Genomic DNA, 15,479 nt, shown 5'->3' with positions numbered 1-15,479 from the left:
ATGTATAAATAGGTAATAATATATTAATCTATGTCAGTTGTTGGCTTATTGTATATATTTCGTATAATATTATATACCCTAATAAATACCGAATGTAATTAATTCTATTAATCATTTTCTGATAATTTCTAATGTACAAAACCTTATCAACCATAAATTTTAATTTTATTGTGTTATTGTTCTATGAAAATATTAACAGCTATTAAAAATACAGAATTTAATATTACAAATAAAGTAATATTCGATGGTTAAATACTTCAGTGATAAGTACATGAATATGAGAACAGTAAGTAGGTACTTGCAGCTAGACAGTTGCAATTTTTTACAAACTTTATTATTATTATATTTTTTTAGATGATTTACCATTGAAAACAACACATGACACATTCAAACAAATCAAATGAAAGCTCACGAAATTTCATTGAGCTAGTAAGTGCCAATGGAAACTTAGTGTTATAAAATGACTGACTCTAATAGTAAATAATAATTTTATCTTGATCTCGTGTTTATATGAACTATATGTTACTACACAGTTTGTATTCTGTTTACAGATTTAGATAATGAAGTTTTAATGATAGTATTAAAGACAAGGCCTGGAAGGAAAATAAAAGCTCAGGAACATCACAAGAAAGGTCTAAAATCAGAATTTGATGACATTTTACCTAGAACAAGGTGTCGTAGTAAAGATTTTTGTAACAAATTTAATAATAATACTATCGGTCAAATGGTTTTATAGGAAGATATTAAAATAATTAAAGTTAAAAAAGAATTCCCTGATAAATTGTTTTTACAACAATTTAAACAACTTATGGGCAAGCAAATTATCAAGAAATTATAGTTTTAATGAAAAATAAAATTATCAAACATACATTACATATGAAATTTGCATTTATTAAAAAGCCTGGAATTCTACAAATAAAAAAGATTTAATTTTATCGCGCAAAGCAAAACTTATTACCATTTTTATAAAAACATAAAAACATCTAAAATTGATAATACTTATAACAAATACTAATACAATAATAATAATAAAAAAAAAACTATGAAGATGGTGATTAATTTATATGATAAAATTAAACTTATTATTTATTTATTATCAAAGCCATGGGTAGCATAATATTATTAAACATAAGGCCATGATAATTATAATGAGTAACTTTTTTTTTACATTGTATTTCAAACAAGTATTACCTATATTATTAAAATAATAATAAATTATTCAAATTCGTACATAATATTATAGTCTTGTACTCTTGTTGTTCAAAAGCATTTGATTATTTTATAGTCATTATCAGTTTAGAATATTATTTTTTTTTTAATTTGTCATATTATTTGTTACTTTGATACATAAAAATAAGCTTATTGGCTTAAAGACAAGTAGTATTTTATTTTTTATTTTGTGTTTTATAGTAAATTATTTTTAAAGATATTGATTACATACCTACAACTATTAAATGATTAATTTTCATCCTTATATATATTATCTGTACAATTATAAATTAAAACACGACAATTTTAATCAAATTTCAAAAAAACTAACAGTTAATAATATTTTATTATTCATTAATAATTTAAAGTTCAATACTGCCATAATTGGATATTATATGACACAAAAATAAACATAGCTTAAATTCAATACTGCCATATTTTGGTATGTCTGAAAATCAATTTCTGTACGCAATACAGCCACATATCAAAATATGACAATCTTGAATTTACTTAAAAAATTGTAAAAGGCCATAATAAGTCTGACTTTTTGGGTTCAAGGGAATATTTTATTATATTTGAAAAAGTCACAATATAAAGTATGTTTAAAGTGCCTATTGTAGTCTTAGTTTCAAATGCATAGGTGAAGAACTCTTTGCAAACATCACCATTGTAAAAGTGTACGAACGTGTACCTCAATTCTTTTATAATATTAAGCCACAAAAGAATTGGTATTAAAACAAACTTACTTTAAATATCAATTATTTTGGGCTTTGTTAGAGTCCGCACGAGTTGTAGGTATGCACTCCGACGCTGAAGTGGAAACGCATCAGATACTGCTGAATTGAAGTCTAAAAATAATGTGGTTTATGAAGAAAAAAAAGATTAAACGGAAAGCAGGATGTTTTTCGTTCATGTCTACTTTGCTATCTAATTGAAATGTTAGAATCTTTAATAGACTGCGTCCTCCGCAACGACTTTGACAATCGCCATGGATTATATTGTACTAAATCAATAAGAGAAATCCATAGATACCTAGGTATATATTATAATACTACTTTTATATCAACGATTCCCTTGTATACAATCTGTTCATTGCAGGGCATCGGGCAATAATTAAATGAGATAATAAGTATGCTTTTTGATTATCGATTAAGAATATTTAAGATGGTGTTTAAATGTTAGAAGCACATGCATATTTTTACTAAAATATATTTCTTTATGAACTATTAAAAAAAAAAATATGTTGATTTAAATAAATTTGATTACTGCTTTTTAAAGTTAAAATTAATTTATACAGTGTACACATTAATTTTCCGTACCGACCATGTCGGGCGACAGCTAGTTTCTAAAATTTCAAGTCAAAAGTTTTCTCCGAAATCGAAACTAATAATTAATTACAAAATTGTTATTTATTATAATAAATTAATTATCTACGGAAAAAGCCACCAATATGCCAATCATGTGCCACCACAATCTCATTAAACACATCTTCGTAGCATAATAATATTGTTAATCATAAGGTCATGACAATTATAATAAGCAGGGCTATGGTTTTAAAGCAAATACTTCTTTTTTCATATAGGTACGAGATAGAAATTTAATTTTTATATAATATTGTATATAAATTAGACTCACTCCATTCTTATTCCAAATAAACCAATTTATTTTAGTTTTTTTTATTGTTTCTTTCAGTTATTTTAGATGTCGAATTTGTATAATATAATGTTTATTATAGTAATAAAAAAATTTTAATTTAAGTGATAAGAAATTCCGGAATACGCATTGCGGACTAAATGAGTTATTGTATGGTTTTTTACATGTATAAAAATTTTATGTCAGACATGTCTGTTGCAATAGTTAGAGTCTGAGAATCTTCACCCCCCTCAATAACCCAAGCCATGACCGCCCGAGGTATAGCTGCTTTGCGAGATTCCACGAGACAGCTCAGATACACCCCATTATATATTCATATTTATACATTCCTTAAGTACCTATAGGCACTTAATAATGTGCTTTTAAAATAATCCGTCTATTGTCTTGTATATTATGAATTTAGTCTAAAGTATCTAGGTGAAACAAGATGCAGTTATATGATATGTAGTTATGCAGAAAGTCACATACAATTATTTGTTCATTTATATTTTGTATTATAATTTATTGTATTTTTTTTTTTATGTACTAAAGCTCCATCGCACCATAGTCCGCACGCCGCACTACTTCTGTAGTTCTGTTCGCAAAACCAGCATACGCGATTAATTAACTTTAATTAATAATAAAAATTAAAAACATCACCAGCATCCCACCAATTCTCTCAACGACGAGTACCTGATCACACAGGAACATTCGTTTATGCTTATTTTTCTTTTTCTTTCTGCCACCTGCGGAGACACCCCGGTGCCACGTATTTCTAACTTCTATAGGTAATGGCTGTGTTAATCAAAAACATGTGACCACTGAAGTTTTTCTTAAAGATCGCGTCACCGAACGTGATGGTTAGAACGTTAGAAGGATAGACAAACATCGACGGGTGTCTGATCATTTCTATAATATGTAGTTGTGTATGTACCTTATATCTATGATTATTATTTTTTTAGTATCTAGCCGGTACAAAATATGTACACTATTTTATTATAAAATATATACATATTTTTCTCATATTGTAGACCGGTGATCGTCTAGTGGAGTTATTGGAGTCACGCACGGTATGAATTATATACACATATTATTAATATTATGATTATACAAATATCTGTTTTGTCACGGCGTCTGATCGTTATTATACTTATTGTTGTCTAGTCCCGTTTTTCCATTCCGAGTTTCACACCCGTTAAGCTTACTCGGCACCAACTTAGTATGTACAATTTACCAATCTAATTTTCGTGTCTTGAGTTTTATTTATTATTATTCCCCCGTTTCCCACATTTCTATCATTTAGATACTTTACAAAGAACACAAATCCACGACGCTCGACTTACAAGTTTTTTTTATTCTTTTGCTTTACCAAATTGTAGAACGATCACAATAAGCCAATAATTATTATCGGTGTACTAACGAGCCGGCAGTCCACAGAATTGTCAATCAAACATGGTTAGTGGGAAATCGGTGTCATTTTTTAGTACCTAAGTGAGCACACGACAGTAAAACGTTACGTAATAATACAAATGACGACGGAGTAATAGCGCTAATAACGACGTAACGTCACGACGGCACACAAAACTGGATTAGGAGTATAATGATTAATGAGTACCTATGTGACCGAAGACGCACCGTAATATAATACAGATGCAATACAGCAGTTCACGTACAAAAGCAACGACAGACGAATCGATTACCGGTATGGGGTCGGCGACGGAACGGTAACGCATGACGAACAGCCTGCGAAGATAAGCGGAAAACGATGAACGTACTGGCTCGATTTGAATTTCCGGAATGGTGAGTAAGCCGTGAGATGTGGTGGCTACGCCACACACAAATGTATAACAAAAAGACACCAAAATAAATGTCTTATCGACGGTCGATAATCGACCATCAACGATAGACGTCGTACGATATATCGTTCAAATGGTATTTTGCGTATGCACAAACAGCGTATTAAAAAATTTTACGTCACTGGCGGACAGCTTCCGCACAGTGCAACAATAATGCTGATAATATTATCCATCAATAATCGAAAAAAAAAACAAACAAACAGGCAAATACTGTCGTACGGCTACGGCGGCTAAATACAAACAATGGCCAATGGTTCAAGATTTTTAAATGATGGTTGACTACGGCTGAGTTATAATAATATGTCGATTATTTCGGCAGTATTAGCGCGACGGAAGTGGAACACAAATATTTATATTATATGTATAACGGCTGCGTGGTTGCACGACACACTGTTCATATGTATTGTATTTATATACTAGCTAGTTATCTACTAGCTTTCTCACTCGGCGTTACGCTTATCGAATATCATCTTATTTGCGAGCTGAAAAAAATGCATGTGTGAGCTATTTATTACACCTCAGCTTGTCTCCATCATTGCATGCCGTTAAGTCGATGCCATACATCTGCCGATTATACACACAATATTGTAATTTTTGTTATTTGTCGGTGTTTGCTATTTTATTTCGATTTTGTTAACATCAGTGTTGTTCGAGAACGATATAAAGCGGAGTTTCAGCGGACGTATATCAAGTGCGGTTGACGTGGATTGAATCTTACCTTAGGGAACTTTTTCTCGTCACCTCTTGCTCGCTCACAGAACTCTGTCAAGGTTGTAACGTCATAATAATTGGACTACATATTGTTGTTAATTATTACTCGTAGTCCATACTGATTACAGACCTATACATCCACGTGCTTTTAACATGTGTTAGGTGTACCCATTTCGTTGTGATCGGCTACCAGGAAAAGGCGGGCATGCACCTGTTGTCCCCAATAGTACCTTTTTTATACCAATTCTCTTCAAACTACCTTTTATTATTTTACACAATTTTACTTTTTTTTATAAATAATTTTATATTTTTTTCTATTATTCGTATACTGCAGGGTGTCCCGTGAGGATTTACCCATTGCGATAGTTCCCGAAATAATGGTGATATCGAAATTCTGGTTTTGTAATTAGACTCACAGGGATAAGAACTACAATTATTTCATATTTTAATTTATTTTAATGTTTTGGTAAAAAAGTTAAAAAATATATTTTTAGTTTTTAGTTTCGAGAAAAATTGCGAATTATTTAACACCGTAATGTTATCAAACATGTGAGATGTGACCCGCCAGCCGCGCGCATTCCTATACGGCCGGCCGAATATTTTCCGTGTTCCTAATAGTTATAAATTTATTTTATATTTTATTCCTTCAAAACTAGAAAAAATATTAGAGAAATGTTCCCCAGCCCCGTTATAGATTTTTGAATTTACGGTTAAACCAGTACCTATCGCACAAATTCTGAAATTAGTCACACAAATTCACACTAATGGCACACTAAAGTTTAGCAAAAAAAAAAAAAATCAAAAATTATACTTGGGGGGCTGGCGAAATGTACGTTTATAATTTTATTAAAGTTTTAAATCCTACAAGTATTATACCAGGTGATTCTTTTATCATTGAACACTCATTATTTCAAAAATTATTAATGTTTTAGAAAATATTATTTTACATAGTTTCAAGTTATTCAAAAACCAACGTTTTTATAAAAAAAAATTATTTTTAAATATTTTTTATCCTTATCATTTTTTAAGTGTTGTACTTTTTTGAATGACAACATAAAGTTTTAATTTCATATTCTGCTTTAGAATTTGTATAATCATCATGAGAGTTATAAATAATGAGTCTATCACGGTTTTATTCTTCTTGATAGTGTTTTGCATTAAATATGTTTAGATTATATACTGTAGTCTTCATTGAGTATTAGGTACTATAGTGATAATTTTTTTTTTTGTTCCTTAAAACATATTTGCCTGTAGGCGCCAACTTCCCTTTTAAAATTTTTTTCATCATTTTATTCTAGTTGAATTTGTGAAAACAATTTTTCAATTTTCAATTTTAATTGAAAGTAGTGTCACTGGACACTCCCTTCCCTCAAGATTTTCATGCCCTGTAATATATTTGATCATATTTACTTATTATATAAATTGTATATAGATTGTAAATTTTTTTAAATAAAAAAAAATTTTCAATATCATCATGAGAGTTATAAATAATCGTTCTATCACGATTTTATTCCTTTTGGTAGTGTTTTGCATTAAATATGTTTAGAGTACCTACCTACTGCAGTTTTCATTGATTTTGTTAGTAGTGATAATTTTTATCTAAAATTCTTTTTTAAATTTTTTGTTGTTCCTTAAAACTCATTTACCTACTGGTGCCTATCTCCTCTTTCAATTTTTTCATTTCATCACAAAATCATGATAATTGTTGCGTTAAAAAATTTTCAATTTATATAATCATCTCCCCTCTTCAATTTTTATATAGTTTTATATACTAAACTCATCATTGAGTATAACTAGTGATAATTTTTTTTTGTTCCTTATAATACATTTGCCTGCGGGTTCCAACTTCCTCAACCAATTTTTTTTCCATCATATAACTCTTGATAATTTTTGTGTTAACAATTTTTCAATTTTAATAATTTTCATGAAACTTCTACTTAATCTGCAGTCTAGCACGATTTAATTATTCTGAATTTACAATAGTGTTTCGCTTTAAATATGTTTAGATTTTATACTCAGTCTTCACTGAGTATCAGGTACTAGTGATAAATTGAATCCGAGATAAGTTTGGTACATTTTGAAAGTGGTAAATTGAGTCCCGGGTAAAAATAGGTAGTAGGTAAGTTGAGTCCCAGAAAATATAAGGCAGTAGGTAATTTTATTTGAGTCCCAAGGAAAAACGATTTATATGCATTTAAAATTTAAAAATGTGCACTATACAATTTTTATTTGTGATTTGTGGACAATTCATTGACTGCATGTATTATATGATTTTGAAAATAGCAACATGCATTATTATTGCATAAAAAATAATTATATAATTAATAAAAATACATGTTGCTATTTTCAAAATCATATACATGCAGTCAATGAATGTCCACAAATCACAAATAAAAATTTTATAGTGCATATTTTTAAATTTTAAATGCATATAAATCGTTTTTCCCTGGGACTCAAATTACCTACTACCTTATTTTTTCTGGGACTCAACTTACTTACTACCTACTTTTATCTGGGACTCAATTTACCGAGTTAGGGTCATTTGGGACTCAATTTACCAACCCCGTCTAAATCATGGTCTTAGAAGCTGATCTTCTAAGACCGTGTTCTAAACTGAACTTATATTTTTCTTCCATGATACTGATAATAAATATAGTGATTACTAATTAGTGATATAAACCGTTTTTTTTACCTACTGATATATTTTAAAACTAATAAACTATACAATTTTTAAATTTAGAATGAAAGATGAAACTTCAAACTATAATATCATTTATAAGATGTGTGTATTACGCGTACTATTCGTTTTTCTATTTAGATTGATGTTGTTAAATGTTTGTTTTCATAAAATCATAAGTTATTAACTTAAAACTAATAACATCCGATAAAAGTATTATTTAATTACAATTTTAAGATGAAAAATATTAGTTTAATTTCGGATGTTTCGACGCAGAAACGACAATTAGAAACAACATTTGATGGAAACTCTCAAAAACGTTTTCACGTTGACGATGATAATGATTTTTTTGGTTTGCCACACAAAGTAAAACATTTGTTTAAAAAGCACAAAAGAATTACACAGCTTTATGGTTTGAATTATTTTTATTTTTAAGTGTTAAGTCTAAGATATACCTACCTATATGGTTGTATGTTTGTAATAGTATTATATTTTACACATAGATTGGCAAATTGAATGTTTGAATTTAGAAGCGATAAAAACTAGAAAAAATTTAATTTATGCTTTGCCTACAAGTGGTGGAAAAACACTTGTAGCAGAAATTCTTATGCTTAAAGAACTCATACTTTATGAACGTAATGTTATATTTATTTTGCCATATGTTGCCCTAGTTCAAGAAAAGGTATCCAGTAATTTATTATAAAATTTACAAAATGTATTGTAACACAATTTTTGATTTAGGTGCAATCCTTATGTCCATTTGGGCTTAACTTAGAATTCAATGTTGAAGAATATGTTGGTGGTAAAGGGAAACATCCTCCAATTTATCGTAAACGTAAATCATCATTATATGTGTGCACTTTAGAAAGAGGAGCTGGACTAGTTGATTGTATGTTGTCTGATAATGGTCAATTAGGTGGACGGAGTGTTGGAATGATTGTTGTTGATGAACTGCATCTTCTTGGGGAACAAAAAAGGGGTGCTTTATTGGAAGCTACTCTTACAAAAGTTTTAGATTTTAAGCAGTCTAAGGGTAAATAATACCTAATCAATAGTTTTGTATTATCATTTTTTAAATATTTACTGTGGATGTTAACTATAGATAATATTCAGATAATTGGTATGTCAGCTACAATTGGAAATATGCAAGAAATAGGTGACTTTTTAAATGCTCACGTATATACAAGAGATTTTAGACCTGTTAAGCTCACTGAAACAATAAAATTGAACGAAAAAATATTTGTGATAAATAAAGATATTGATGGTTCTTTAAAAATTAAACTTGATAGAAAATTAAATTTTGAAGTAAGTTTATCCTCTTGAAAATATATTTTTGATTAGAAATAATAACACATTTTAATTAGGATTATTCAACCAATTTGAAACAATTAGACCCCAGTGGTATAGGCCTACTAGTTCGTGAAATATTGCCACATGGTAGCTGTTTAATTTTTTGTCCTACCAAAAGTAGTTGTCAGAGTATTGCCAAAATTATCTATAAGACAATTGGATGGTAAGCATTACTTTCAGTAAGACATTCTTATCATTAAAAACTTGTAAAAGGTTGTAATATTTTATAAATCTAATAGTGAAGAAACACAAGTTAAACTTAAACAAAAAGAACAACTGTATAAAGCATTGAAAGAAGAAGGTGACGGTAAAGTATGTCCTTTATTATCCAGAAGTATCCTCTTTGGAGTCGCATATCATAATTCAGGTATGACCTTGGATACATTACATTATTATAATATAATATAAAATATGCTTTTAAGTACCTATTAAATGTTTAGGCTTAACAAATGCTGAACGAAAACTGATAGAAGAAGCTTTTCTGGATGGTATTCTTAAATGTATTTGTTGTACATCAACATTGGCAGCTGGTGTAAATCTTCCAGCTCAAAGAGTAAAATTAATCAATTTATATTTTAGAACTTTAGACCACTTTGTTAAAAATCTATTAGATTTACAATAGATTCAGCACTTCTATAATTAGAAATTACTTAAAAATATTCAATCGCAAGTTTTCTTTATTGAAATTCAATAATTATTGTTGCTGAAGAAAGAAGTGTGAAACACCAGTTCTTGGACCTACTCATCATGCATTACTGCTCATCTTTATTAAAATTAAAGTTATATTTTTAATTTATTAGGTTATAATAACATCGCCATATGTTGGACGAGACTTTATGAAACAAAGCACATACAGACAGATGGTAGGACGTGCTGGTAGAGCAGGTTTGACAGAAAGTGGTGACAGTATACTGTTATTTCAAGAAAATGATAAAGAAAAGGTTAATATGAGTACATTATAATTTTACAAATGGTTTTTTTTTTTTTTTTTATAATAATTATTACAGTTGACATATATTATACTAACACACATGTACATATTTGTATGGAATTGATGATAAAATGTATCAATTTACATTTATAATAAAATTAAATCCAAATATTAAATTAATACATTCCTTTGATTATAATATATAGCTATTAATATTTTAATTTTAGATAAAAGTATTACTAGAAAGTGGTGTTGAACATATTTATAGCTGCCTCGGGACAGAAGAAAATGTAGTTTATTCAATGATATTAAGCTCTGTAAGTACAGGGTGTACATCTAGTCAACAACAACTGGTAGACTTGATGAAGCGTACACTTTTTATTCGACAAGCTGAGAAAAATAACACTGAATGTACAGTTGCATCAGACCTAGTAGAATCATGTTTAGATAAATTAAAATCAATAAATGCATTTGATAAGCCAATTGGAGATAAATTAAAATTAACATCAATTGCAAAAGCTGCAGTAGCTGCCAACTTGGACATATTAGAAGCTCAAAAATTATATGCAGAATTATTGGAAGCCTCAAGTGCATTAATATTGACTAATAAACTTCATTTATTATACTTGGCTGTTCCTTATACAGAATGTATCACAATAGAACGTCAGAATGTTTTAGATATAGTAAGTGTAGCAATAGAGTATATTATATATTTTATTCAAGCTAAGAATCAGTGGCCACCGTCTGCATTATCAGATTGATTAAAATATGCACTCGCACACTTGTAGGCTACCTATGAAGTTTCTTGACTTGAATTGTGCATAAGTGTAAAACAGATTTTTCACTTATATTTTCTTATAGATGACAAATTTACAAGGAGATCAACAAGTTTTGGCTAACCGATTAGGATTAAATGAATTATGTATATCACAATTCTTTAGTTATGGAAAAATCAAAGTAAGAAGTTTATTTTCATTAAAATAAAAAATCGATTTTTGATAAATATTTGTATCAAATGTAATAGCTTGATTATGCTCTAGAACATAATAATTGATATATATTGTTAATTTTTATTAAGTTAAATTATTTTCATGTGTACAACTATTAGAATGTATCTGAAAGTATTTGGAACAAGTTTCTCATGAGTTTGATTTTGAACGATTTATGGAATAAAGAATCTATTTGGACAGTGTCTAAAACATACAACTTGCCAAGGGGAACAATACATTCATTCTTATCAAGGACTGCATCACATGCTTCTTCTATATTAAGATTTACTGAGGTAAATACTACTTTTAACTATAATTGTGGTGCCCAAGACATTCTTTTTAGGTTTAACAAGATATGTTTTAATATCTATTTATTTTAATTGTGTAAAAAAGTCCAATCACATGTGATCCTAGTACTTTTGCTTAATAACATACAATCTAATTAGTTCCACTTAACCTAAATATTACCAATTAATTACTATTATATTAATAATCAACTCTAAAAAAAATATTCATAACTCATAAGTATGTAATCAGAATAATATACAATAAAAACAATACAACTAAAATTTAAGTTCTAATGTTTAAGATTTAAGACTAAATATATTTATTTTATTTTATTTAAATTTTACACCTCAAAGGGTCAACTAATACTAAATAATATTATACATATTTAAAGCTAATTAAGTCACTAGAACAATTATGAACCAGAAATGGAGTTTTATTTCTTGAGTTATAAGCTGGTAGCTAAAAATTAATTTTAAGAACTCAGGAAAAAATTAATAGTTCAGAAATTAACTTAAAAATAAAAGTTACATAATTAAATAAACATTTAAAAGTTAATGATTATAAACAAAGTTTCTTAGTTATGAGTTATGACATCCAAACCCAGAACAGCCTTTCCTAATTTATATGCCATCATTCTCAAAAACTGGTGCTATATATTTTAAGTTCATCTACTATATTTTTTTTTACGATATCAGATAAAAACTCTAAATTGACCTAATTAGAGAGTAATACAATACCTTTTCACAAAAAATATTTTTAAAATCTCAACAACTACAACTGTGTAAATTAAACATTTATCGGACTGTTTAAGTTGAATTACAGTGTCTCCACATATAATAGCTGCTCCTATTTTTGAACTAATATAGATGCATTGATTTAGATCTGTGTGTGTGTGGTAGAGCTTGGGCTATGACTTCATTGAAATAGTAATTATTTAATATGGTATTTTTATCTTTTTTTGGGAGTTGCTGTAGTTTATCCTTAGTTTAATATCTAAGGATATAAACCATGGCGGCTGACTGTTGATAACGTAGGGTTTAATTTGGTCACTTAATTACTTCATTAGTGACATCTTGCAGTATTTGTTTTATTGTTGTGAACAGTGACGTAACTAGCAGCAAATGTTTGGGGTAGCGAACACTTTTATATGCTTCACCTTTTCCAATAAGCATAATGGGTGAATACCACTTATATGCATATAACTATTCCTCCTAAATTATTTAAAAATAATTATTATACTTACAGTTTTATAACACGAAAATTCACAAATAACATATTTTTTTCTTGATAACTAGGGCTCGGATTTAAATGCCCTAAAAATATCAAAAAATGCATTTATGACCTAAAAACTTTAAAAAATGCCCTAAAAATATCAAAAAATGCTTTATTTATTAAACGCACACCACCGATATAATATTATTGCTCGATAAGAAAATAATCCGATAAAAGTTTAGTTGTGTGCAATAATATCGACTAATTGGATGGTGTGACGTAAAGGTTGTAAAAACCAGAAAACCTGATGTTAAATTAGTTAAAATAGTTCAAAATGAAAATAATTTTTATTACGTAGTACTATATTACTATGTAGTACTTATATTTCAATGAGGTCAATTTTTTTAGTCATAATACGACAAATAGGTAAAAAATGTACTAAAAAATTAAAAAATGCATTAAAACCGTCAAAAAATGCCCTTAAAATGATGAAATCCGCTAAAAAAGCAAAAAATTGCACCAAAAAATTATTGTGGTTAGATTGCGAAGTACTTGAAACATATTTGTAGCTTGGAAAGCATCGCGTAAGATATCCCAAAAAAAAGATGCAAATGCATTGAAATCCGAGCCCTACTGATAACTATTTAAAGATAAATAAATAGTAAATACACACTGGCGCTGATTTTTCTTATTAAATTATATAAATAATTTTGGGGTAACAAAATGATACTCTTGCGACCCCATAAAAATGTTTGGGGTCACGATCGCTACCCCTCGCTACCCCATAGTTACACCACTGGTTGTGAAGTTGCTGCTAACAACATACAATTGAGAAATTATCCGCGTTTTAGTTATTGCGTTCTAGTGCAGGCATGTAATTCAGAGTATTACCTAGACCAAAATATTATACTAAATAACTTAATAGTTTACTGTGTGACTCGCATATAAAATTTTATCAAATATTTATTATTTTAATTCCAAAAAAATCAAATTAATAATTCCTTTTTAAAGTTTGTAATATTTGACATCTCTATTTTCTTCCACTGACTTCTATTTTGAGTGAAATTTTAAATTAATTGTTAAACAAAATTAAAATCATACATTTTTTTTACAGTTAAATGCCTATAAATATAAATATTGATAATGTTATATCAAAGGTATTGCTGTAAATAGCGTTGAGCATCACTTAACTAAAATATTAAATATTATTGAGGTTATCAGTTATACATTTTAGGCATTAAATGATAAAAAATTGGATCATTTCCCAATGTTATTTCAAAATATTGTTCCTAAACTTAACATTGGAATATTGGGAAGTTCATCAGATCTTGAATCATTAATGAGTTTGCCATCAGTGAGATTTGTAAGTATACAATTTTTTGTATTTCTATAGAAGTTTTTGTTATTCAATCAAATTAATATAAGTATTTATTATAGGGTAGAGCAACTCAACTGTATAAAGCTGGCTATAAAACATTGAATGATGTAGCGAAAGCAAATAAGAAAGAATTATGCAATGTTATTAATCATTTACCACTAAAAGTAGCTCGTGAGATGATTGCTTCTGCTAAAGTAATTTTTTAAATAAAATAAAAAGTAATTTTACTACTTATTTCGCCTTTCATGTTTAATTTTTTTTACAAAGCTTATGTTGTTGTCGGAAGCAGAAGCACTAGAAGAATTGGCTGAAAGTTTGCGTGCAGATTTAAACCAATCTATGTCAAAAAATAAAGACAATTCATTATGGTTCTAGAGTTTATCTTGCTTTAATTGCTAAACCTTTCCAACAAGAAGACTAGTCTTATTGTAGTCCACATATTAAAATCTACAATGTTACTTATGAAACTGATCAAAAGACAGTGAATTTTAAAGAAAACTTATTTTTGTATGTTTATTTTGTTTAATTTTAGTTATCAGAATTAACAATTATTTATTTATTCAAAGAGATAAATTCTCTTTTAAAATATTTCTTTATTTATTGTTTAAATTAAGTTTTTACTAATGCATTTTTACCAAACAAGTTGTACCTTTATTACTAGATTATTAAAATACTTTTATTTTTAGTTAATTGAGTTTATGATGAACATATTGAGTAACCTACCCCTCACATGCATTTAATGATAGCTTTGTAACAATATATAATTCAAAATAATTATCATAAATAATAAGTGCTTAGCACTCCCTCCCCTCCTCGCAAATAGAATCTTCAATTATCAGTTACATTGGAAAGGCCTTTGAATTTTGAATCAATTGTATGTTTAAAATGCAGATTTTTGTGAACTATTACCTGTGATAAACAACACAGTCAACATTTAACATTTATTTGTACTTTTTGATAGTTTTTTTCATATAATTATCTAACAATAATGAACCAATGTAATATTCAGAACGTTTTATTATAATAGTTATAATTCAATAAAATACTTTAATGAAGACAGAGTATTTAATTTATATTCTATAAATTATACTGTTGCTATTAAATTTGTTTGGTTTTGGACCTCATAATATTACCATTGTTACAATTTCAGCAACAAGCTTATTATTTTAATTAATATTTATATACAAATTACAAATAATTTAAACCATTTATTTAGTTAGGGCTTATTTTACACAAATACCATAGT

General features: G+C 28.2%; 1 protein-coding gene and 1 long non-coding RNA gene across 3 annotated transcripts; both read left to right on the top strand.

The window, feature by feature from the left end:
• Nucleotides 1-362: 362 nt before the first annotated feature.
• On the top strand, nt 363-1,276 carry LOC149055999 (uncharacterized). The gene is made up of 2 exons (XR_016191640.1): nt 363-476; nt 552-1,276. It is a non-coding gene; the product is annotated as an uncharacterized LOC149055999 (long non-coding RNA).
• A 6,830-nt stretch (nt 1,277-8,106) lies between these two features.
• mus301 (mutagen-sensitive 301) lies at nt 8,107-14,923 on the top strand. Of its 2 annotated transcripts, XM_015521945.2 has the most exons (14): nt 8,109-8,497; nt 8,589-8,767; nt 8,827-9,118; nt 9,188-9,390; nt 9,450-9,598; nt 9,675-9,802; nt 9,876-9,988; nt 10,236-10,376; nt 10,594-11,049; nt 11,228-11,323; nt 11,475-11,648; nt 14,090-14,218; nt 14,293-14,427; nt 14,501-14,923. In XM_015521945.2, exons 1-14 carry the CDS (start codon nt 8,323-8,325, stop codon nt 14,606-14,608), a joined length of 2,478 nt encoding a protein of 825 aa, XP_015377431.1. In that variant the 5' UTR covers nt 8,109-8,322; the 3' UTR covers nt 14,609-14,923. The 2 variants fall into 2 exon arrangements, with proteins under 2 accessions (XP_089081930.1, XP_015377431.1); XM_089225804.1 differs by lacking the exons at nt 14,293-14,427; nt 14,501-14,923 and having other exon boundaries at nt 8,107-8,497; nt 13,970-14,109.
• The last annotated feature ends 556 nt before the right edge of the window (nt 14,924-15,479 follow it).

The sequence above is a fragment of the Diuraphis noxia genome, unplaced genomic scaffold (genome assembly GCF_037042655.1).
Source record: "Diuraphis noxia isolate RWA-SAM2 unplaced genomic scaffold, SU_Dnox_SAM2 contig0004, whole genome shotgun sequence".
Lineage (NCBI taxonomy): Eukaryota > Metazoa > Arthropoda > Insecta > Hemiptera > Aphididae > Diuraphis > Diuraphis noxia.
Note: the sequence above shows the minus strand (reverse complement) of the source record. Positions and strands in the feature narration are given on the sequence as shown.